Source organism: Myxocyprinus asiaticus, chromosome 13 (genome assembly GCF_019703515.2).
Source record: "Myxocyprinus asiaticus isolate MX2 ecotype Aquarium Trade chromosome 13, UBuf_Myxa_2, whole genome shotgun sequence".
Taxonomy (NCBI): domain Eukaryota; kingdom Metazoa; phylum Chordata; class Actinopteri; order Cypriniformes; family Catostomidae; genus Myxocyprinus; species Myxocyprinus asiaticus.
The window spans coordinates 19075317-19100964 of NC_059356.1; the positions used below are offsets into that span (position 1 = coordinate 19075317).

Genomic DNA, 25648 nt, shown 5'->3' on the forward strand with positions numbered 1-25648 from the left:
AAATGATGCTTACAAAAGAAACTCAAATATCATTCCCTTTCATCATTTATTTCTTATGAGAACAGATTTCATCAGTAAACAAAACCATGAGCAGGTAGCCAAAATATCAGTATTCAGTTACCCTTTAACATTCATTGTCTGATAACATGACTAGGTTTGGATATTATACTCCGATTCACACACTATTCGTGACTTGACTACTGTATATTACATCACTTTCTTCTCCCACATCTGTAAGGCAGCAACCACTGGCACAAGACAAACTCAGACTGATGAGTTGCATGTAATGCCTGCTCCTAACGTTCCTTTGAAGAAGACACACATGGCTCCTTAATGGATAAAAGTGGAATCTCAACCTCTTGCATAGGTTGTTAAATTGTGTAGTCCAGATTTTTTAAGCATAGGTGAACTACAGACCGGACCAATGGGGCCAGTGTGCAGGGGCCCTTGACTACCAGGGACCTGGGAGGGCCCTGGGCTGCAAGGTCTTGTGGCCCATCTACTTTGAAAAATATTTAATATAAGCTTGAATATGTGGCCCACACAGCTTATGCAAGGCCCCCTCAATAGGCCCCTGTGACTATGAGGGTCCTCAGTCCCGAATTGAATACGAATTATTTTGCAATTAAAATACACGATGATAGTGGAGACTCATCTTTTTGTATCAGATCTTACACACTTTGAAGGCATGGTGTGAAAATTAATGAACCTCCAAATCAAGCAGAGGCACTGCTCAGCCTCCCACTTTGTCCATGTGGCGTGATTGATACAAAGGTTTCAAAGAACTGCAGACAACAGTTTGAAGTGCGAGCTCCAAAGCCTGGGCGTCTTTGAGAGCTGGTTCAATTTGTCATGAGACCCAGCAGAGAGCTGCTGAGCAAATACTTTAAAACGGGCAGATGCAAGACTGGCTCCCTAGTGTCAGTTCCAGATTCATGCTGTCTTACCGCCTCACGTTTATCAGTCATTCCTTAGAACAGGTCGAAATCAGAGGGGAATCTCCATTACAGAGCCAGATCATCCACCGCTACAACGGATCAGGACAGGATGAGCTCATGGACTACAATGAGCAGAGAGCGTTGGAAAATAACTCCTCCCTGGCACAGCCTTCATCCAAACTGTTCAATTCTGATTATCCATTTTAAGAGCTCTCTCTCTCTCTCTTTTTTATATTATGAATCATGCACAGATTTACATGATTAGTGTCCTCACTGGAGTTAGAAAAAGTCAGATTCATTCATGTTTTGATTAAATAAATAGAAAGATCAGGGCACTAGAACTCATCATCCGTGTCGATCAGCATCACTTTGTCAGATTTCTTTGAACTCTTGGAGGCACTGACTCCTGCCTTGCCATTCATGTTGGGTTGCACTACTTCCTGGGTGGACTGCTGGGTGTACTGTTGATAGGCCGGCGAGAAGTTGTGGATTGCGTCCTGAACCATGTCTCCAGGGTTAATGGTCTCCTTCAAGCCACTGGATATGCTGTGCATTGGTGCTACGTTCTCTACAAAAACAAAACAATGGAAAAAGGCATCAAATATCATCTGATTTATTTGTGTTCGCATTTGAGCCTACAAATGAGGAAATCCAAATGCTTTGAAACTTGAGATGAGATGTAATGTTCCTACAAAGGAAACAAGATGAAGTTTCATAAATGATAATTACTAAAACCCAACAGTATATAATGAGGTCACCATCTGAGCCCATGCCAGATCTATTGCACCAATGTAGAATCAAAGAACTCAACAGAAAGACGCACCTAATATAGACATTGTACCCGATTTCAAAGGAACATTAACCTTGATGAACAATAAACAACATGCACATACCGACACAAAGCAGAACTGTCATATTTCAGATTTTTGAGGTATGTCATTCATCTGGATTGCACAATCTGCAACCAACCATTGACATTCCAACCAATGCAATCTTGCTATTATCCTCACTCTTGTGAGCATGTCACCATGGGCACTGCCAAGGTCCTACCCAGTTGTTTGTAAATAGAAAGCGGGATAAAACGGCACTAGCAATGTGCTTCTCTGCTCCACTAATGTGGTTTCCAAATCACTCTCCTGGTTAATTTATCTACTAGAAGCTGGAGAGGCAGAGCCAGCACATCGGAAAGAAATTCACAGTCCCACAGTTCCCATATTTGTCTCAGCTGTGGATGAATTAAATGAGGTTACAGAGTACAGCCTGATATACAGCAATATGATGAGTTCCAGCAAACTGCATCTTGCCTTGTGGTTGATGGATGAGAGCCTGGACAGAGGTGACAGCAGGCTGCCACAAGAGGCGCACAAGTTTCCGACCTCCCGTCTAAGAAATAGTTTAACACAGCTTGTAGGGATGTGTGTTCTGCAGCAACTGGCCTGAAAACAGTATGATTGCTGTGGTAAACCCTAAACTGGAGAAATGTCTGTTTGAGGATGAGCAGATTGGTGTTTTGGGACCTGGCCCCAAGGGTGAGAAATCTAGATCAGCATATTATCCTGAGCTTCTTTCCACAGCTGGTCTGCTCGGCAAAAAAGGCCATCCTGTAAGGTTGCACTGCCTAACAGGCTTCAGCAGAGCACAGTGCACACAGTCGCAACCTTCTAGGCCAGAAACTTACTTTAGACAAGTACGCATACACAAATATGAGAGCTTGGCAAAAGCATTGCCGATGTGCTGTCTGACTGAACAAGCTTATCATATATTCTTGCGTTTCTGTGGCGGTAACAAACCTCAGTCCTCAAGGGGGCAATGGTTACCTTCAAAATTCTGTGCCATTAAACCAACCTGGTCTCATAGGGTAAATGTGACTATATACATTTTTGCAAAACTTGTTAAATGTCTCCAGGTACAATTACCTGCAGTTTCCAAGAGAAATGAACATTAGAGCCGCTACAACATCTGTGCGTTTTATTCAATTTCACTCAAATCATGATTTAAATGGCTGATTATAATTTTACAAATACTTATTTTCTCTCTATTACTCAGACCCTGCTATTTACTGATTTTCACACACTTTTACTCAAACACATCTATTTTAATGCTCTTATTACAGACTCACCTACTCATACACTTATTCCAACACAATTAGCTTGCACAATAGCTCATCTGATAGGGTGTTGCACTTAGGGCGTACTCACACTAGGCACGGTTGCCTTGTACCGAGCCAAAGCACGATTGTCCCCCCCCCGCTGGCCTGCACTCACACTGCACTTAATGTTCCACGCTAGCATCATTACGATGCAACTTTTTGTTTTGAAGAAAACAGGAAGAAAAGCACTCTCATAGAGCACAATGGAGTCCATCATTGTAACTTTACTTACTTTGTGGCTTATTTTGAGTAATTTGGAGCACGGTGACACATGGCCTTCTCACATGCCTAATTGTCGACAGCATCGTACCACTGGAATTTATCCTTTTCGTCCAACGAGCTGCCAGATTTAGAGTGCATTCCGTACCTTCAGATACTGAAACCGTACTTTTTTCAGCTTGTCATGTCATTGCTCAATGGTTCTTTGGTATCCACAAGCACGAAGATAGTTGCAAATTTTACCAAATATCTCATAGTTCTTGTGTGTTGTATCCAGATGTTCCTGTATACTCTCATCTGCCCAAATTTCCAGTAAACACTGCACCTATGCAACAGACCAAAGTGATCCCTTTGCCCAGTCGCATCATTGACGTCATGTTTCGAGTTCTGTGCTCGGTCACGGTTAGCGATCTTACTAGATGTGTACTGTGCCTGAGCCAACTGAACCGTGCCCAAGCCCACCTCTTCAAGTGGGCCAAGGCATGGTTCAGGGCACGGTATGGAGCGATAACGCTAGTCAAATGAACTGGACTTTGGGGGTCAAACATGCTTGGGCACAGTACAGATTGCCTAGTTTGAGTACACCCTTAGAGTCGGAGGACCGCGGTTCAAGTCCAGCCATGAACTCAAGCTGACACTTGACATTGAGTCATAGAAGCAGCAGGAAATGAGATGGCTGCTTCAGAAAATGTGCTTTTTCATTTCGCTTCTGCATTTTGAAAACACTAATGGTTAGATATAGGCATTGATAAGGTAAGGATGTCTTTTTTAACTTTTCATATATATTTTAAAACACTAATGGTTAGGTTAAGGCAAAAGTTTTAGGTTAGGGAGGTATGTTTTAAAAACATCCATCTAAAATTCACCTTAAAACAGCGTCTGAATACGACAAAATTTTACTTGCTTTTGGCGCCCCCAGCTGGACATTTCACTGAAAACCTGCAGCCAAACATGATATACAGCACGTAAATTTTGAATTGCAAAAATGTTGTCATGTTCACGTAAATGTCATGAGACCAGCCTGCATTAAACTGGATGCATTATTATTCAGATAAGTTGTAATAATATATTGACCTTAAATTACTTGTTCAACAATATTCTCTTCAAATTGGTGCAATGCCACAGTAATTGACTTAAAAGCTAAATGTCACCACAGAAAAGGACCATTCACACTACAGTCCCCTCTATACAGCACCATTTGTGGCAACGTTGAGAATGCAACGTGCGCTTGCGTTTTGTTATGAATTGCGGTCTGGCACGTTTTGGAATGCAACAATGCACGAAATTGAGCTTGCGTAGCTAGAAGTGCCTGCATCCTGGTACTTGCATAAAGTATGTTTAGGCTTTTTTCAATAGCTAAAGTTTAAAAAAAAACAAAAAAAAAATAGTATAGGCTTTACCCTTTGACCTCGGTGTTTAGTGAGGGTTGAAAACACAACAGTCATATCGATACATGCCTAGTAAAACAAATGGGTTCTGAACATTTTTGAAGGCCACATGATCCATAATGACAACTATCAAGTAATATGCTGTTATACACCTACTACAGTTGCAATAGAAATTATTCAACCCCCCTGACCAGCAATACGTTCTGGTGATGTGAATTAAAACACATCAACTAAAACCTCAGTAAACAGTCAAGTTAAGTTTTTAATACACATTTGAGAGATTTTGAGAACAAAGAGTTCAGTTTACCCAAATTTTAAAATAAAAAATAACCAATTCTTTCCACAAATGTTATGTCAAAAATATTAAACCCCCAGAGTCAATTATTTGTGGAGCATCTTTTATCCTTAATAACATCAAATAAATGTTTCAGGTAAGTGTTCTCAGGCTTCGGACACCTCTCTATTAGAATTTTACACATTTCTCATGAGCAAAAGCTTCCAGCTCATTGACATTCTTTGGTTTCTATGCTGCCACTGCTACCTTGAAATCCCAACAAAGGTTTGCAATGGGATTTTAATGATGAACTGAAAGGGCCATTTAAGGCCATTCCATGACCTATCCCTGAACCAGATTTTGAACAACTTGGATGTATCCTTGGTGTCATTGTCTTGCTGGAAAGTCCAGTGATCACGAGCTTCAATTTACATCACATTTTTCATGCCAAATTGGCCTGATACCTGAAAGAATCCATGGTGTCAGTCACATAGTCAGGATAGCAGTTTCCTGCAGCCACAAAACACCCCCATAACAGGACTGACCCACCTCCATGCTTGACTGTGGGGATGGTGTCGTTCTTGTCATCACCTTGTCATCTCACTCCAGATGTACTGCTGACCCATGGGTCTAAAACTCATTTTCAGTTTAGTGTCATACGTCTATAAAACCTTCTTCCAGGACTCCACAGGTCTTTCCTATTACTTCTTGAATATTCAAGTCAACATTTCCCTTGGTTAAGTTTTGCTTTCTTCCACACCCCACGAAGGTTTCTGTTGTACCATATTTAAAAAAAAAAATGTATGAATGGTGCTGCCAACTTTGTCTATTGGAAATTGAAGTGCCTTGGAAATGTACTTTTAGCCATGACCCTTTCTTGTGTAATGAAATAATCTCCTCTAATAACTTTTGAGACAGCTTGTTTTTAGTTGCATGTTTGGCATAGAAATACATTTTTGCTTACAACGCTAAACTTAAATTTTAAGTTTACACAAGTAATTGTTTTTAAACAAAATTAAGAAACAGCTACATGCAATATGGGTTGAATAATTATGACATGGCTGTATTTTTAAAAATCCTGCTATTTAGAAATATTAGGTTATATATGACTTTGAATGTGTCACTCAACTGATATAGATGTAAAGTATAAAAATTCTGGGTCATCAGAAAAGCTTACCTTTGTAAATCCTTACTGTCATGGGGGGGGGGGGGGGGGGGTCGAATAATTTAGATTGCAACTGTACATCACACGATGAAAGACCTTGCACTGAGATAGAAAATTAACATTCAAACTGACATAAGGATATCTGATTGACAGTCGAGTTATATTTCATCCAGACTTCTTAAATCAGAAAACAAATCTAATGCAGCTTTTAACATTCAACAGCAACGCCGGCATTACAACTTAAATTGGTTGAAATTGAAATATAAATTTTCTATGCCACCTTGAAAACCACAAGTGGAAGAATATTACTAATCTGTTAAGCATGGAGGGTAGCTTTTATAGCCATTAGGCTATGTTCAGAATGGATACTGGCAGTGTACTGTGTACTCCCTACTATTTTTTAGTAATTTGTGAAACAGTACACATAATATGCAGCATTAAATGCTTCAAACTGTAGTATGCTACAAAGTTGTCTCATGACCTCACTATGAAAAGCATGTTAAATTCAGTGAGTTGTGTCCTTTTGTATTTTTGATCTCACTTTGTGTAAAAACTCAAATAATAACTACAAATAATGGTTAAAATTGCTTTCGGTTCATTAAGCAGACTGAAAAAAGGTCAAGTTGAGTGCATTGAATTGCTGCGAACCAGCACATTTTGGGAAATGTAGCAGGCCGTAAGGGTTTTACTATCCATAGAGAAAATTCACATGCTATGCACAGTATACACTCACATACTCCTAAAATAGTGTGGTATAGTAGTATGCCATTTCAAACATAGCCAATAGATGGATATTCCAGGAAAATAAACTGAAAACTAAATGGAGAAAGCTTTCTGTTTTTTGGGGTGATCTTAACTTGGCATATTGTTTTACCAAACAAGAAAAACACCAGCTGAAGATAGATCAGTTTCTTGTTTTTCAAACAAAATGGCATCATTCGACCTGCCACAGGTCTGAGTTTCTCAGCACACAGGAGTTTTGAAGCTCTTCATCTTGCTGGTGTGAGTTGAGTTTTCCAGCATTCCTCTGAACTCTGAGTCATAACCCTCCCGAGGAAGAAAACATTCAGTTGCCTCATAAAGCCTCACAGAGTTTCTAAGATCCCCTTAACTTTCCTCTAAACAACAAGTTAAAAAGTTCTGTTGAGTTTTTCGGAAGTGTCAGATTTGTGAGAATCCTAACCTGGTGTTTGACTCTTCTTCTCGCGGTACACACTTGAGGTAAAGGCGTAGCGGAGAGCGATGGAGGCAAAGAACATCTCGATGCAAATTATGAAGTTCTGCCAGCCAGCTGCCACTGTGCCAGCACCCACCTCATGCCCATCGATGACCAGAGCTTCTGGGATCACACCACAACGCTCCAAGATTGCCAGAACCATACCTGAGATGAAGAGAAACAAAAACCCTTGCATTCATTTAGGACAAATAATAATTCAAAAATAAATGTCATATAAGCTAGAGAATTTCAACATATACTGTGTGTATTATATCAGTTCTAAAGACTTACTCCATTTTGAGTCATTTTGACCCAGAAACACATTTTGAGATTTATGCACAATTTTTTATGCACATTGATTCTACTCCAAACCTTTGCCAAGACATTATCATTTATTAAACAGTTTTCTGAAATACTCTATTCTGATTGGTCAATGGTGCCATCTAGCGGTCTGACATTTCTCAGTAACAACCGCACATCCATGTATCAGACCGCTCTATGACACCAATGACCAATCAGAATTGAGTATTCCAGAGAGCCACGTAATAAATTATAATATCTTAGCAAAGGTTTGGAGTACAAACAGTTATATTATCAGTATGCAAAAAAAAAAAAAAAAAAAAAAAGTGCATAGAGCTCAAAATGTGTTCCTCATCCAAGTATTGGGAGCCATCTTTCCTGCTCCTCGGATCACTGTGAGATCTCTTCAAGTAAGCTAATGTAATAAGCATAATAAGCAGTCAGATGGTAATTAAATCACAAAATAAAGGTCAACAGAACTCTAATGCAAACCGGAGTTGGATTTCAGCTTTTCCGCAATTTATTACTTCTCACATAATTACATAATTTCAATGCAAATCAATGTTTCATGTCCATATATTTATTTATTTGGTTAGTAGTTGTGTAATAAGCGGGCTAATGTAGTCAGTCGGTTGTTTTCGCAATATAAACCCCCTCAGTGTGATGCACCCTGTCGGGTTTATTTTGCAATAACAACGTCTGACTGTACATTCTCTCTTTTTTATATGCTGGCTGAGACTTTATTTTTCTTTATAGCATACAACTCAAAGTGTGGAGAATGGAGCAGGTCACATATACTGACTAGGGCTGCCTAATGTTAACTTTTAAGATTAATGTTGTTGAATTTAAGATGTTAATATATGTTCAACACAAACAAACAACGATGCCAATGATCAGTATATAATGGAGAAAAACTTTAACAGCTTCCTTATTTATAAATCAGATTTTGTGAATCAACAGATGGAACACACACCGTTAGCTGGCCCAAATTTAATTATTGAAGCTGAACAAGTACAAAAACACAACAGGCTAGTGGCGAACGTCTTCAATTAATGTTTTTTGTTTTTTTCTCAAAAGAGGAAGTGAATGCATTTTGGATAGAATTTATGTATATGTATTTTATATCCCAAATGTGATGCATTAATTTGAGATTAATAATGCTGATGCCAAAATAAATCATGAAACCATTCAATTAAATGACGATCAAGGATTTTAATCTAATGACAGCCCCAATAATGACACATCCAGCTGTTAAACATTCATAAAAAATAGGGCTGCCCTCTAATAGTCGACCAAACATTAGTTGATGAGAAGAGTCTTGATCGACCAAGTTTTGATTGGTCGGTTGATTGCAGAAAAAAAATGAACTCCATAGGAAACCGACTAACTTGTATTACAGCTGGTTGGACGCTAGGAGGTACTATGGGGTAATTTTCGTTAAGCAGGGTTAAGGTTAAGCCTACACAATAAAGCAAGACCCCTTGATTTCAAACTTTGAACTTTATTTATTTTAACTAAAAATTCAAATGAAACTGGAAAAAAATTAAGTGCAGTTAAAATGTGTGTTGTTCAACTTTTTGAAAGATGGCTTTACAACAGTTGTCAACATCTCTCTGGCAAAGAACTTCATCTGTGCATTCTCTACTGGTCGGGTATTTCGTTGTCCGGGAAAATACATCATGTGTGTGAATAAATTTGTTTTGTTCCCTCCTTCACGATATATATATATATATATATATATATATATATATATATATACACACACACATATATACATATATATATATATACATACAGGGTTGGGGATTAATGAAATACATGTAACGGGATTACATATTTAAAATACAAAATATAAGTAACTGTATTCCACTAGTTACAATTTAAATCATTTGTAATTAGAATACAGTTACATTCAAAAAGTATTTTAATTACTGAAGAGATTACTTTGCATTTTATTGTCATTTGTTTCATTTAATATTTAGTCCTTTCAGATGGAAAACATTTATACATATAAATGATGCAATCCAGAGTGCATTTGAACAGCGGTGAAACACTTTCTTATGATGTGTTACATTCATACGAGCAGACAGAGAAGTAAGTTTGAAGTAAGTTTGGAGCAGGAGAAATAGAAATAAACCTTGTGTAAATTGTCAGCTTATGCTAAGCTAAAATGCTATTTCTAGCCATTTTACATGCACGTTACCAGGCACGATCAAATTTTCATCAAGAAAATTCATGCTGGATCATAATTTCTTTTTCTAGTAAGACCTTTGATATTAGGGCAAAAATCATATTCTCGATAATAATTTCTGTATTGTTTTCCTGTAAAAATATCTAAAAATCTTTAAAACAAGATCAGTTAGATTTATCTTGTTTTAGAAACAACACCGCACAAGATATTTAGGTTTTTCAGAGAATGTATTTATAACATATATATTTTGTCTTACTGTACTGGCAGAGTTTTTATAGTCAAAACAAATGACAAAATCTACCAGTGCTGAAGAAGTAATCCAAAGTATTTAGAATACGTTACTGACCTTGAGTAATCTAACAGAATACGTTACAAATTACATTTTACAGCATGTATTCTGTAATCTGTAGTGGAAAACATTTCAAAAGTAACCCTCCCAACCCTGTATGTATGTATGTATGTATGTATGTGTGTGTGTGTGTGTGTGTGTGTGTATGTATATATCAAATTACATTGGCAACCCCTAGGCTGAGGGATCAGTGAATATTCTTGCTTTAGTAATTTTGCATTGAAAATTAAATTAATTTATTTAAAAAATGAAAAACTTAAATCAAAATTTCTAAATTCAAACTGCACTACAAACGAAATGAAAAAGCAATTAAAATAATTATGTAAAGTAAAAATAATAATAATTGTATATATATAAGTAACCACCTTTCAATTTACCGTCAGTCAAGAATCCGTCTAAACATGCAGGCAGAAAATTACTTACACAAATGAAGACATAAAAACAATTATAAATGTAAAAATAATAATTATAATGATGATAATCACTGAAATATAAATCATGGTTCGATGTGAACGTGTTTTTGTATTATTTTATGATTTAATCACAGATGTATAGACTGCAGAGTTGGTCACAATGAGGTCATTCGCAGCACTCAGACGATACTGTTCTTGCAAAAAAAAAAAAAAAAAAATCATAAGATAGAAACAAAGAGTGAGAACCTTTTACATGCACGTGTTCCACGAGACTGCACACTTCTGTACAAACAGCGTGTCATACATGCACATAGATGGCTTTTCTGTCATCTGTTCTTAATAATATAATAAAGTGTGTTTCTTCAAGCGCGTGTCTGTGTCTTTACGGGCAAATTATTTGTAATATTAATTTGATAATAATAATAGCCTAATAATAATAATTATTTAATAGCCTACATTAATGGGAAAACGAGCCAAATATCGTCTTGACATCTCAAAGGCATCAGCTATTGGCTATCACTCTGACCATCGTCGATCCTCGAGATCATCGTCTGTCGGCACAAACATAATGTGCATTTCTCTCTATAAATTAACAAAATGTTCAGACTGCTTGCTGGTTTTTCTGACACATTCAGAATCATTATTGCTTTTGCCGGTGTCACTGCGGCTCTCTTCGTGCGTGCGCTTGTAAAATGTATATTTTAAAGGCTCAATATTACGGTTTAGTATTTCTCTGTAATGTATAACAGTGTTAGCAATGTTACTTAAAACATTCTTTCTCAGCCCTGGAACTCAAACCATTTTCTGATGCCCCCCAAAATATATATATTTAATTAAATTAATATCATAAACGCGCAACTAGTCGACTAATGGCTTAAACTAATGACTACTAGTCGACTAATGGTTTAAACTAATGACTACTAGTCAACTAAGAAAATCGGGGGCAGCCCTAATAAAAAAACAAAACTGTAATGTAATGTCTCGTTTAGGAACACAACAAATCCCTGGGTGTGCTGAGTGACCCACCTTGCCAGAAAGAGAGGAAGATGACGGATTTGATGGTAAGAAACTTGAGCACAGGCTCATAAGGTCTCAGCAGGTCACTTGTGGCAAAGTAGAAGAGGAAGAGGGCGTAGAGAGCCAAACTGACAGAGAAATTGTAGATGATGGTAATGTAGAGGTAACCTCCCGTTACACTATACAAAGAGAAAAAACACAAGCAATTAAACACACTGCATTAAAAAATAGCCATCATTTTACATCTTGTCAGAATGCGAAGACGGAAGTTGTGTTATTATTATGTGTTGACATGAGATGAATGAATGACAGGGCTGCTCACTTAAAATCTCCATCGTGATATTTTCCAAACGCCTGGAGGAGGATGGTGATGACAGCCATGATGGGTTTTACAACACAGAACTGAAGCGTGGCCTGGATGACAACATTAACGACAGAAGCATGCGAGTATTGATGAAGCACCTCTGACTGAAAATATTTTTGTGCTTTTAAGTCAACATGGGTGTCCTAAAATAGTTTGTATGACAGAGGACTTCTAATAATTAAAAAAAATAAAAAAAAATGGTGTAATGTTGCATACTTATTTTTAACAGGAAGTGCTTGCTAAATCAACACAAAAGTTTGACATGATTGACAAATCCACTCATTGAGAACAGCATAGAGAAGATTTGTTCCCCAACTTCATTACATCCAAGTAGGAATCAGCTGCTTGACTTATAAACAGTCTAAAAACCTGTCTCAAAATAATTAAAGTGTGCTCTGTCCCAGCAGCAGTCTGATATATCGCAAGATGATGCTTCAAAAATCCCACATATGGGTGTCCAGTCAGACAGAATCATGCTTTTTCAAATTCCACTTTCTATAAAAAGTTGAATTCACCTTCTTTCCAGTCTTTTGAGGACGGGGCTCTCAAATCCAATTTCCATCAGTATTATGTGCAAACGGCTTTCTCAGCTGCTTGCACAGACAGCATCGGGCTGAAGGCGACAGCTATTTTTTGCGTTTATTATCGAGCTTCTTGCACCTGCTTCCTACTGTTTTTACTCCTACTTTAACCCCTGTAGCTCCTCGGAAAAGCAGACATTACAATGATAGCAGCTGCCACTTCACAACAATTCAGGTAGAAAAGGTAGGTCAAAGTTTAGGAGACTTCAGACCCTCTTTTAACATATACTAACATACTTGCTATTTATATATACTGTTAACTGCATGTTTCAATACAACTGCAGGCCAAAACAGAGTGGAATATGAGACCTATGTCATGTATAGATGCTGTTTTTGATTTCAGAGACAAAAAGGGGAACAAACCTGCTTGCAGAACCTCAAGAACCCAATGGAGTAGCTTATTCCTACCAGGCAGCACGTGCCATATAGACAACTCGACCTGTAAGAGGCACAAGAGGAGGAATATTTGGAAGGTTAAACCTATTTTAGTTTGATGAACATATCTCCTACTTCCTTATAATGCATCTTATAGAAGCAGCCAGATGTAAATTTATTTTGCACATACTGCCCTAATGATAGACAATGTTGTCAGAGCCTTGACCTAGTGATTAGCACAAAAACTTTGGCACATTCTGCCATGGTGCTCATGAGTTGGACTTTGACTCGTAACCCCAATTTCCCCCCTCTTCATCCCATCATTTGGTAGTCTGTTCTCTCTCTAACCCACTGGTTACCATGACAACAACAGTTAAAGTTAAGAAAAATGTCATCACTGGATCATATTCTTGCAAAAGAGCCTAGGAGTTTTAAAAGAAACATGAGGACACTTACTGAATAGGCTTCCCTCTTATTTCCAACATGATAGCACTCTCACCTCCGAGGTATTCAAAAGACAGGCTTAGGAAGTTGTATATCACAAATGCTATAACAAGAAAATAGAGAAAAACAGTCAATATGGTCAATCATACATGACTGCTTAACTTGAACCACATTCAATTTGCAGTGAGTGATTTAAACAATAAGCAAACCACAATCTAACCACAATTATTTGAGATAACTGCGATTATTGTGCACTTCAAATTCCAATCACATTTTACTCTCCAAATTAAGCAAATAGTGTATATAGAAATGCCTTGAATGTCACGTGTCTTATTTTCCGGTGTTATTGCATTATGTGAGCTCTCAAAAAATTTACTCCACTCCTGATGAATGAATGAACATTAACCTTTTGAAGCGCTCTGATGCATGCGCCGTCTGCAAATGTTCACGGCAATCTCCCAACGATTTTGAGTGCTCCAGTTTCACTTTACTTTAACCTTTGTTTCACATACTGTTATTTAATGTATAAGGGCTCGTGCCTCTGGGATTTAATCAGGAAGCCTTAAAATAACATGTGAAAGTGCAGAATTTAGGACACAAATATTTTACTATTACATTATTTAATACATTATAATATTATACTTTAATAGCTATTCAGGTTCACTGGGTTCCAAAAACTAAGGTGTAAATGTAAAATGGATCAAGACTAAAGTTGATCAAAATGAGACATTTAATGTTTTTGTAAATATTTAGATCTGCAATATTTTCAAAGTTTTTAAAGCCTTAATAGAAATAATATATCCTTAGTTTATTATATGATTCCATGTTAAATATCAACAAAGGACTTCTTAAGGTGTATGAAGCACACACACATTTAGTATGATAATTTGTATAACAAATAAATTGTCATAATTGTGAAAGCCCTAATACAGATAATTCGTCATCATATTCACAATTACTTCTTTGATAATAATCGTCAGCCGGATTTCATAATTGTGACAGCCCTATACGAGTTGTTTTTGTATCAAGAAAATCCATCTTCAAGGGATAGTTCACCCAAAAATGAAATTTCTCTCATTATTTACTCACCCTCATGGTATCCCAGGTGTGTATGGCTTTCTTTCTTCACCAGAACACATTTGAAGAAACAATAGAAACATTTCTTAGCTCAGTAGGTCCTTAAAATGCAAGTGAATGGCGAATTTCTCTTTAGAAGGTCGAAATATCACATACAGTCAGCACAAACGTCATCCATACGACACCAGCGTTTAAATTAATGTCTTCTAAAGCGACAAGATCAATATTTAAGTACTTTTTTAACTATAATCCAACGCTTCAGGAGAGGATGAAGTTCAAGCGGTCTCGTGTGACTTGTTCACGTTTCCAATGGATACCGAGGTAATCTCACATTCTCCACTCGGTTGAGACATCCACGATAAGCACACAAACACAACATTGTGAGTAAAGAAACAGATCAATACAGATCTAAACCAAAACCAACCAAACTACTGTACAGCCTTCCTCCTCCTCACTTGTAAACAGCGCTGCTTTTCCGGCTGTGGCTGTCAGTTCTCGTGCGTTTCAAATGCAAATGCAATTACATCACGCGCGCATACCGCTGCAGAAAGGAAGCATAATTTAGAGTTTTAATAAGTACTTAAATATTTATCTATTTCGCACCAAAAGCGATTGTGTCCCTTTAGAAGACATTAATTTAACAGCTGGTGTCGTATGGAAGATGTTTATGCTGACTGCCTGTGATTTTTGGACTTTCAAAAGAGAAATCACCATTCACTTGCATGTTAAGGACCTACTGAGCTAAGACATTCTAATTTTCTTCAAATGTGTTCTGCTGAAGAAAGAAAATCATACAAACCTGGGATATCATGAGGTTGAGTAAATAATGAGAGAATTTTCATTTTTGGGGGAACTATTCCTTTAATCTGGGCCTGCTATTTAAAGACAGCTTAGCTGCAGCTAATGTTAGGTAAGATCTCAGTTTTTTTTTATTTTTTTTATTTTATTTTTTTACAGTGTTTGCAAGAGTTATTAGCTTCTGCATCTGGTAAGAGTCGTTACACTGGAACTCAATATCTTTACACTTACAATGGAATAAATCATTTAACAACTCTTTCGTCTAAGATCTCATTTAACAATGTTATAATTCACCTTCCCTATGTTTAATGTGTTAACTTATAGTGCAGTTGAAAAGTTTTATAGTGCAATTCAAACTACAGCTACATATTTAGATAGTAAAGCAATACAAATCTGTTGCAGTCATTAATTTCAAAGCGTAATTTGCATACTCTTTTACTATTTAAGATAAAAGTAAAACAAAACATGATATGAATCTCCACACAGGAATTTCCCCATGTAACTTAAATAAAAGAGTAAAAACAATGCTTCAAAACTTTATTGTCTAAAAGTAGTGGGATAGGCCTGCAAGGATGATAGAGACATTTAGTCCTCCTTTTTTCATCACAATGGTTAACTGTGACGCAACAAACAGGTTTGTTCAGTTACAGCGATTCTGTATCTGTTACAGTCTATGAAACCTGCTACCCATGTTCTGTAAAGCAGGCTCTCCTCCCTTACTGCAGGCCAGACTTCCAACAACAGCACACGTCATACCGGCACTATGATATTGGGGCTGAGTAATCTTACGCCCAGTGGGTGTGGGGGGTAAGAGCAGGGCTGCACTGGATTTTATAAAAAAAAATAATAATAATAATTTGAGGACATATTTTTTTAACCATATAAAAATATAGTGTCATAATTTTATATCAAATACTTAAATATAATTCAACTCATATTTTATGTTATATATGCACAGCACAACTACTCCTACATTACAATATTAATAATTATATCAGATGTTCATAATAATAATAAAATATATCATATTAAAAATACAAAAAAAGACGAATCCATCACAGGGGCATTTTTGTCACTTTCATTGATATTATTAATTAATTTCTTATCCTGGGTGGCACCCATTTACTGTACCTTCATAGCAATCTCGAACAGAATCAAAATAGACGTAATACTGGTCATTACTGATGAACAGCAGGCTGAGCCAGGAGTCAAAAGCAAAGATGGGCACGATGAAGAGGATCCGGATAATATAGCGCTGCTCATTTGGCACCGTGTAAGACTTCAGGTGCAGGTAGATCTAAAAGACAAAGATTTCTGTAAAGCAAAACCAAAATGGGCTCAGTTGCACTTTGCCAATTTGACAGTTCATAATAAATTACAACAAATCTGGCATGTTTTTCTCTCTCTTTGACCCCAAGCGAAAATAGTGAAATGCAGTGATTAAGATGTGCACTGGAGCAGCAAGCTGCGCAGCAGGTCAAATGGTGGCAAGAAAACATGAAAATTATGAATCATCTGGCACCACTGTGGTAATAGGTGTTTGGAAACGTCATTATTTACACCTGAAATGAGTTTGACTAACAGGAACTGGTATGCGGTTATACCAGTGATGTTGGACAATGGTAATTGGATAACTGTAAAAGTCTATAAAAGTATATTTATGGATAATTGAACAAATAAAACAAGGCAGTGCAAAACACAGTTAAGCACACTAAAGTTGACAGGATATTAACATTTACACAAACCAAAGTTAACTAATGTTCAATGTCAGCTGGCTGTTAAGATACACTTTGTGTGGTACAGTTTGTATTAAAACACTGGACTTAATGAGCTGCAAATTGCAGTAATAAAATATACCAATGACAATACAGACATATTTGATTACTGAAAATCCATTAAGTACGATTAATAATGATTTCAAGATTTGTTATTAAAGCAAGTCACAAGTAGGCTACCAGAGTACCACATCTTAGGGTTGATCTTACACTGTGTCCAAACCAGACGCGATGCCGCAACATACGATAAAAGGTATATTTTCTATGTTAATCCGAGTTTTTGTCCTAACCAGCCACGACACACGACAAGCGACAGGGCTATCTATTTTTGAAATGGTTTCTATTTCTGCAACGTCAAGCAGCGCAGTCAACAAATGGGTCTAAAATTTATATTTTTACAATATATTAAAGCCGGCATCTCACTAGCCAGCACAGAACAACTTGATTTTGGCTGAGGGTGTCACACACCTACCAAATATTGTGCTTGTGGTCTCCCTCTCTTCAGCCGTTGCTCTCACACACACATACACACTCACCGGTTCAAAATGCAGAAGGGGACATACCAGCTCATTCTGACTTTCTCTCCACTTCCCTGTCATGTGGAGATCAGCAAAATAACAACAAGAGTACCATGTGAACATAAACAATCGTAACAGACTGAATAAGGATGCGATTCATAAAGTAACTTTTCCCTGTGTATGACTGTGTATTTATCCCCTTAGGGCTTGGGAAAGCGTTACGGCACTTATGTGAGAAAATGAGTTGCGTTCAATAAACATACTGTTCCGTCTGTGATTGCTCTGTTTTCTACGTTTTACTGTCAATTATCCTCATTGTAGTGTATGAATATCGCGGTGTCGCATCACACTTGGTGTGGACAGACAGATTGCTTGTCACTGGAATCTTATTGCGTCGCGTCTGGTTAGGACAGTGGTTTCCAAAGTGCGGGGCATGGGACAGCCCAAAGCATTTAGTCAGTGTCAGGTGCACTCACAGCTACGCTTATGTAAACAAAGATGTCTCACGTGCACCAGTTTCAAATAGGGGAAAAAATTAATTGATACTTAAATTTCGGTCTGTTCCTCACACAACACTATCAAATGGCATAAAACAATATTTTAAATTTAAGGCACAAGTGATATGAATGACTTTTTTGAGATGGGTGTGAGTGCGTGCGAAGCAATTTTCTGACGGGAAGTTGTGCAGGAGCAGTTGATCGTCTGGCGGAGGTTGTGTTCCGCGACCGCTATCGGCCCTTCAATAACATATTAACGTGTGAAGGTTAGTTGGTGGACCTTTTGGTGTGGGCTTAGGCTTGTACCCAGGGACACCACGTGACGGCTTTGTTCTCAGGTCTGTTTTAATTTCAGTGGTTATTCAAGTTTTTCAGTATCATTAATCAGGGGTAAATTATTGTCCAGAGGTCCGCTTCCGAAACAGCACGAAGATGACACTGTCACTTGGTACCGGTTACTTTTCTCAGCACTGGCCAGGATGGGCCAATCACAGTAATTTATTATTACTGAAGTTTACTGGAGTTTAAAAAAGCTTTTATAGATACTGCTGGGACGGATTTCAATTCACAGGAATTAATTCTTGCAATTATTATTTTTTATTAAAAATATCTATCCAGTGTAAAATGTCTCCAGCAGTTTGTCCTGCAGCAGTATCAATTTTTATTCAATTTCATATGTATTGAAATTATATAGGAATAATTAAAATGTTTAATGTATTTATGTAACACAAAGCATGCATAAAATAACAGAACTATTTTTTCATTGTGACAAATGTTCATTCATTCACATCCTTTTTCAATGAAGTGTAACTTTTCATTTAGTTTTCGTAGTATTTTTAAATAAAATGTTTTTTATGGAATAAAGTCGAAAGACAATGCAGTTTTCTTGTATATTTCAATAATTTTCGATTACATTTTTTTTTGTGACCAAACAAATTGAGAACCACTGGGTTATGACAAGGTGTTAGGCACCACCCAAAATAAAGAGATAGCCGAAATGAGTTCTGGATTATGAGTTTGAATGGGTTATGACCGATTTGGGATTTTAATGGCCGAATACAATTTAATGATAGCATATACAATCTAATTTAGAAAATACATAAACAATTGAAAATAGCAAAGATATAAACTTGCTAAACTTAAAGACTTATTTTCCACAATGTTTTATTCACTGACAAGGCTGTTGGTAGATTTTGGAAGTGGCACCAGGTGTAATGATAACCTCCGTTAATCTGCCAATCAGGCACAATTTTCGCCAGTGTCAATAATCTCAAAGTGGCCCAGTTGATCTATCATGTAGCTGATATTGTTTACACACTGGGAGTATTAAGGCACATTTCTGTAAAGCTACTGGTACTTTGAAACAATATGTTACGTGAAAAGTACAAGTATTTAAAGTAAATAATGTTCAATAAATACATTAAGTTACATTCATTATTAATAATAATAGTCAGAATAAACAACTGTTCTGCCAAGTAATCCTGTTCATTAGCCTAACTGTGCTTACAGTTTCCAAGCAACATATTACCTTATCACAATAATATAAAAATTCAACTGAAGTGTGGTCCCAGGTGTCGGCTATTGTACAACAGCTTTTAACACGGCTTATCCAATCAGAATTTAGAGGCTTCACTATCTGTTTTACAATCTACATTTGGAAACACTATGAAGCGTGATGCCGGTCCATGATCTTAACCTTTTCATGAGTAGGGTCTAAATTACCCTGCAGTGCCCCCTGGAGTGAGTTATTTTTGTACATGACACTGCACAACCGGTAGAGGAGGTGGAGTGCAGATGAGTATTTTTTTTTTATTATATTAAAAAAATATATTTCTTGTCAATAATTTTTTTTTATACTTTATATAATATAGTAAACGTGAACAAATGGGTTATGTCTGCCGTACTGTATTTGTTTTATTTTGTTTATATATAGCTATATAAAAAAAAAAAACAACTGAACAAATATCAGCAGTCCGGTTTGCCTATATGCACTGTTTGACATCTCACACTCAGTTTGAGTTGCTGTTTGTGTGAATGAAAACCGCATCTGCACCTAAGCATACGTGGCTGCGTGTATGGTAAGACTGCATTTAGATATGATGGCTGTGTGCATATACAAGCTATGAACTGTTATCCTGGTTCTTTGGTGACGAGTTGGATGTATGTATATAAAATGAACTTATTTTGTGGTTTAGAAGACTGTATGAGCAACTGTTTGAGCAAATATAAATAACAGGCACTTACCAGTGCAGCCGGCATCAGTGCAAAAGCTGATTTGAATCTAGCAGCTTGTAACGTAACTAGCTGTTGCAGAAACGCATATGTGTGACGCTACTCTGCGGGGCCTGGTTATTAACCGTCACATATGTGTGACGGTACATATGAAAGGGTTAAAGTCCCTTTGAACTTTATGTACCAGCATTACAAGGGGGCCAATATTCTATGGCTTCTTTAAACTCTTGGACAGTCAATCATTTGAAATCAGATTATTTCAGCCCTTCATTCCACGGGTATATCCACTGATGTATTTGTGGGCTTCTGAAAAGCAAAGCGAGTCACTCTCTGAACTGATGTCCTCCATTTCCCCAAGCCTGCAGGGGAAATAAGTTCATAGTCTCCCCAACTCAATAATGCAGAACTGACAGTGAGAGAGAGCTGTGCTAAGTGTAATGGCTCTGGCCATTGACTGTCTGCTGGCTGCCGCAGACACAGAGTCAAAGCTAATTACAACCTGTCTGAACCTGAGAGGAAATGCTTTTGGAGCTGCGGGGCCCCCAACAGAAAGGCCGGTGTATCACAAGTTGTAGCTCCAACTTAAAGACCATAAAGCTTGTAAAAACTAGAGTGCTGAGAAAAGGCCGACCCAAGGTGCTGTTTGTGCCTTGTCAATGCAATATATAACAATTCACTTCAATTTTCAGAAAATCTAGCCCAGAAAGTAGTTATGTTCTAAATAGAAGGTTTTCAAACACTCCTTTGATAGTCCCTGGCACTGATGGTAAAGTTTTGCAGGCAAATCAGTAACTTCAGAACAGGGTGTTTTAGAAATGTAATCTATATTTCTGCCTTTAGTATGCAGAGCATAAGAAAAAACTCTGCCGGGAGAAGCTTTTAAGTGAAACTGAGAAAGACACTGAAATACTAAAACAATCCTTAGGGCTCCTTTAACCTCCTCAGGATTTACATATGCTGCCTCACGCAACCCTCCACCAATCCTTCGTAGGCTGCTATTTGCAAAGCCGTGGTTGAGATGGTGGTGGATGAGTCATTCTGCTAGGTTTAGGGACAATGACTTTATGGCTTCAAGAGGAAAACTACTATACAGGTACTCATTTCCAGTCACCATATACCATTCCAACATTGTTGGGCTGCATCAAAACCATCAGTATCTCAGAGGTATTGGTTTTTGAATGGTGCACAAGATGTTTTGGAGGCAATCAAATCGAAGTTCACCAGGTACACTGAGCAGTCATTGCAATTCAGAGCAGAAGAAATATGGTTTCAGACCCCTGATCTCCACCAGTAAAATCCCAGTAGTTCAGTTACATAACAGATGCTTGAGAAAAATATATTCTTCATTAAATGTATTCACAGGTCATATAGGCTGCAATGAAAGTGGATTTGAAATACACCAGCAAGAGTGGGGAAATTAGATTTCAGCCTTCCCTGAAAGTGAACAATGCTGCCCAACATAATTGGTAATTCGATACACATGATAAGTATATTCATACTGTGCATCTACGTCACCTGACAATTACATTTTGCACTTGCAAAACTCATCCACCTCCAACTGATTTCATCTTTATCTTATTGCAGCTAAAAAGTAATGGGCACTGCCCCAGCCAAATCATTCATATCCTGCAGATACGTAATGGTGCTTGTTTTTATCTGTGGAAAAAAAAAAAAAGAAAGAAAAAAGGGAAATACCTGAGCAAATTAAGCACCCCTCAGCAATGGAAGAACATTTATATCTACAAAGAGATGATCAAACCCCAGTCTGATGGCTAAGAAAACAGCCCTTATCTCTTTTACTGATACAGCTGGTGTAAAGGTTAGTGAATGATGCTCTTTCATCGACCACAAAAGGACTTCCTGCATAAACAAGTGTTGGGCACACAAATGTTGGTCTTGCTTTAGTTTCACAGTCATTCACACTTCAAACATGTCAACATACAAGACACTGCTGCTGAGGGTTTTTCTGTAACAAATACAGTATATCTAAACTACAATGATAAACTTCAGATCGGCATCTACTATTTGAAATATTGCCAAGCATTACACAAAATCTACAGTTAGATGTGTTTAATAAGGGCACTCGTTTACTTCAAAAACAAGATCCTGCTACTTTTAAAGAACTCTTGATTGAAAGAGCAAAAGCTGAACTGCACTTTGCAGATGGCACATCAGTGTACATATCCTATCTGTTGTGTATCCTAACATTAGATCATCAGACTAAAGCCCACTAAAGCTACATTTTGTGTTTACACTGCATGCTTATCAGCTCTAGGAACAGGCACCACTCAGTACTGTAGTTACCTTTGGTTGGTCAAGGACGGCTAACAGTGCTCTAAATGGATAATGGATAATATAGTGCAAAGAAAACAAGATCTGTCTGTCCAGAACAAAGAGGCAGGTATTTATTGATCTCTGATGATCGATAACCAGTGGACACAGGGAGTGGAGCTATAGTTATTGCTGCTGTTTTATGACTGTGTGGCATAGACTTTCTGAAATTACAGTGTTATCTAGATCCACAGTTCATAATGAGCCTGTGGTCACGTATGAGGGAGGGGACAGTGTGTAAAAGCTTGGGTTTCCTCCGCCTAGGCAATTTGCTTTTATTTGCCTGCGCTCTGAATGAACAGTGGCTATTAGTGCCTCCAGCCTTTCCCAAGCTACAACACCTCTCCATTTAATGCAGAGATTTGTTCCTCACCTCGTGGCCTCTACAGGCTTTCACAGGGTTCTGTGCTGGCACTGGTTTAAAAGCAGCAGAGTTACTGTTAAGTATAGCAGCTATGAGGCCTAGAAATTGTGTTATGTGTGAGAGCCTGGCTGTAAAAGGAATACCATGAATTATTTGTCGTCAAACACATTAGTGACATTTTGTTCACCTATATTAGCTTACCTGATGACAGGTGATGATGAGCGCCGACCAAACGAAAATCCCCGACAAGGCTTGAGCAGTGGGGGTGTTGAGGAAGATCTTGTCATCCCCTACTACTTCAGTCCCATTACTTGACCTGATCACCGTCATGTTAGACATGTTGGTTACATTTGACAACAGCACCGCGTACGAAGACAGCGGGACTGAATCATTCATGTTTGTATTTAAATCCATTGAGAGAGTTGCCGCCCTTGAATAATTTATCTATGAAAAAACAAAAAATATATATTAAAAGGCAATAATTATATCATTCAATATAATTTATATGTAAAAATTAATTATGAAACTGTGATATTTAACATGAAAACTTAAAAATAAAATCAATTTTACAACCTCACAGTATAGTACACCAAAATACCAAACTGAGGTAACTTGGTAATTCACCACATTATTACTATTAAAAAAATACGCTACATAAAAACAAAGATTTTGAAAGCTTCTAACACTGTTTGAAGGAGATTCACATTCATAAACCTATCATTATGAGATTTCAAAGTACTGCCAATTTCTTTAGTAATTGTTTATTAATTATTTGAATTAAAGAAGCTGCTAATCAAGTCAAATTTCCAATTTTCACAGAAATGCAAGACGTGTAGACAGATTTCTGAAACACTTACCCTGACACTGTCAAAACCACCTTTGAGAGTGTCAGTCTTCCTGCGATCAAATAGTCCACAAAAACTCAAATGACTTTATTATTATAAACGTAACTTAATTCTGTACACCGCATTTGTACTTAATAAGTTCATAGCAAATATCACGCATTAAAAAGCTTAATATAAGACTTGTAGTCACAGGTAGAGATGGCCCGTGCAATGACACCAAGTGGTAAAGCTCCTACTTCCTTGTTTTATTATTGACAGGTCCGCTCGAGTCAACAGCATTAAAACGAATAAATCGTGATAAAAATCCCGGTGTGAAGGCACAGGCACACAATCACTTTCTTCAATCCCACATCAACAAGTTCGTAGCTCCGTATCAAATTAGACAGGTGCACACACGTCTGAACACGATGCACACGCAGGTCATGTGCGACTTTAGTCATTGGTCATGTGACATGAAGGGAAGGGAATAGCACCTGTTGAACAAAGGTAATGGACTCTGGCTGTGAAACTGCACTCTCAGTTAAAGATTAGATCTCTATCAGTTAACAAAATGTAATATGATGAAACATACCAGTATAAATTAAAATGTAATGATTTTATAAAGGAAATACTTTACATGCCAGTTTCTCTCCCTACTACAAAACCATAAATACTCATTCAAAAGGAACACAAAAAAGACTTCTGACGCCCCCCACACCAATGGTGAAACACAATCACAAGGGGGACCAACCCAAGCAAAATTTTCAAGGAGGTACTCCCCTGTCAGACACAGAGATAAAGGTTGTGCTTTTTTGATCAGTTTGAAAAAGAGTCCATTCCTTTGTCAGTCAACAATTGATAGCATATTTGTAGACCTATATCTAACCAACTTAAATGTGTCATCTAATTTATTTGGCCAGAACTCTGGATCTTTAGCAATTTTCTTGTAAATAAACTTCTTTCTTAATCTGTTAATCCATTCATTCTAACATTAATTCAATATATTGTTAATATTTCGTGGGAGGATGAATTAAAAATAAAAAGCAAGACTGGAAAGAAATATCACATAATACATTTCAGACCACTCATTCCAGTGTTTGGAGAGAATATGCCCAGAAGATACAAATGAGATACAATGGTTTAGTAAAAGGGGCTTGTTGGCAAAACTGTGAGGAAATTAAGGCTCATTATAATCATATTCTATATGTGTGCCCTAAATTAAACAAATATATTGAAATGAAGTGATTAGACAGATGAATTTGCACACTAGTCCATCCAGAAAACCTTATTTTGGGTAAACTCCCCATGTCTTTAAGAAACAAAACAGAACAATATACATTTAGAGTAATCAGAATAGCAGTCTTAAAACAGATCACTAAAACTTGGCTTAAACCAAAACCTCCACAATCTCAAAGATCGAGAGAAATGATTTTGGAAATATATCAAATGGAAAAAGTACCATTTAAAATTAGAAATCAAAGTTTGGAATGTGAACGTATTTGGGAATTGCTTAAAAATGTATACAATTACATGGACAGAAGATTTTTCTCTTATTGTTTTTGTAACTAATTAATGAGATGAAGATGCAATGCTTACTTGACTTTATCTTATATGCAGATGTGTTGGCTAATATTATATATCCAGGGTTGGGAGGGTTACTTTTGAAATGTATTCCACTACAGATTACAGAATACATGCTGTAAAATGTAATTTGTAACGTATTCCGTTAGATTACTCAAGGTCAGTAACATATTCTAAATACTTTGGATTACTTCTTCAGCACTGGTAGATTTTTTCACTTTTGACTATAAACGACTAAATAAAGAAAATACACTTCACTTGAAAACAC

General features: G+C 37.2%; 1 protein-coding gene across 1 annotated transcript; it reads right to left on the bottom strand.

The window, feature by feature from the left end:
• Positions 1-32: 32 nt before the first annotated feature.
• tmem184a (transmembrane protein 184a) lies at positions 33-24245 on the bottom strand. Its single transcript, XM_051714063.1, has 9 exons — positions 23833-24245; positions 23177-23419; positions 16390-16555; positions 13396-13486; positions 12928-13003; positions 11942-12033; positions 11629-11798; positions 7317-7514; positions 33-1506 (listed from the first exon to the last, which is right to left on the bottom strand). The coding sequence occupies exons 2-9, from the start codon at positions 23387-23389 to the stop codon at positions 1274-1276; spliced, it is 1239 nt and encodes a 412-aa protein (XP_051570023.1). The 5' UTR covers positions 23390-23419; positions 23833-24245; the 3' UTR covers positions 33-1273.
• Positions 24246-25648: the final 1403 nt, after the last annotated feature.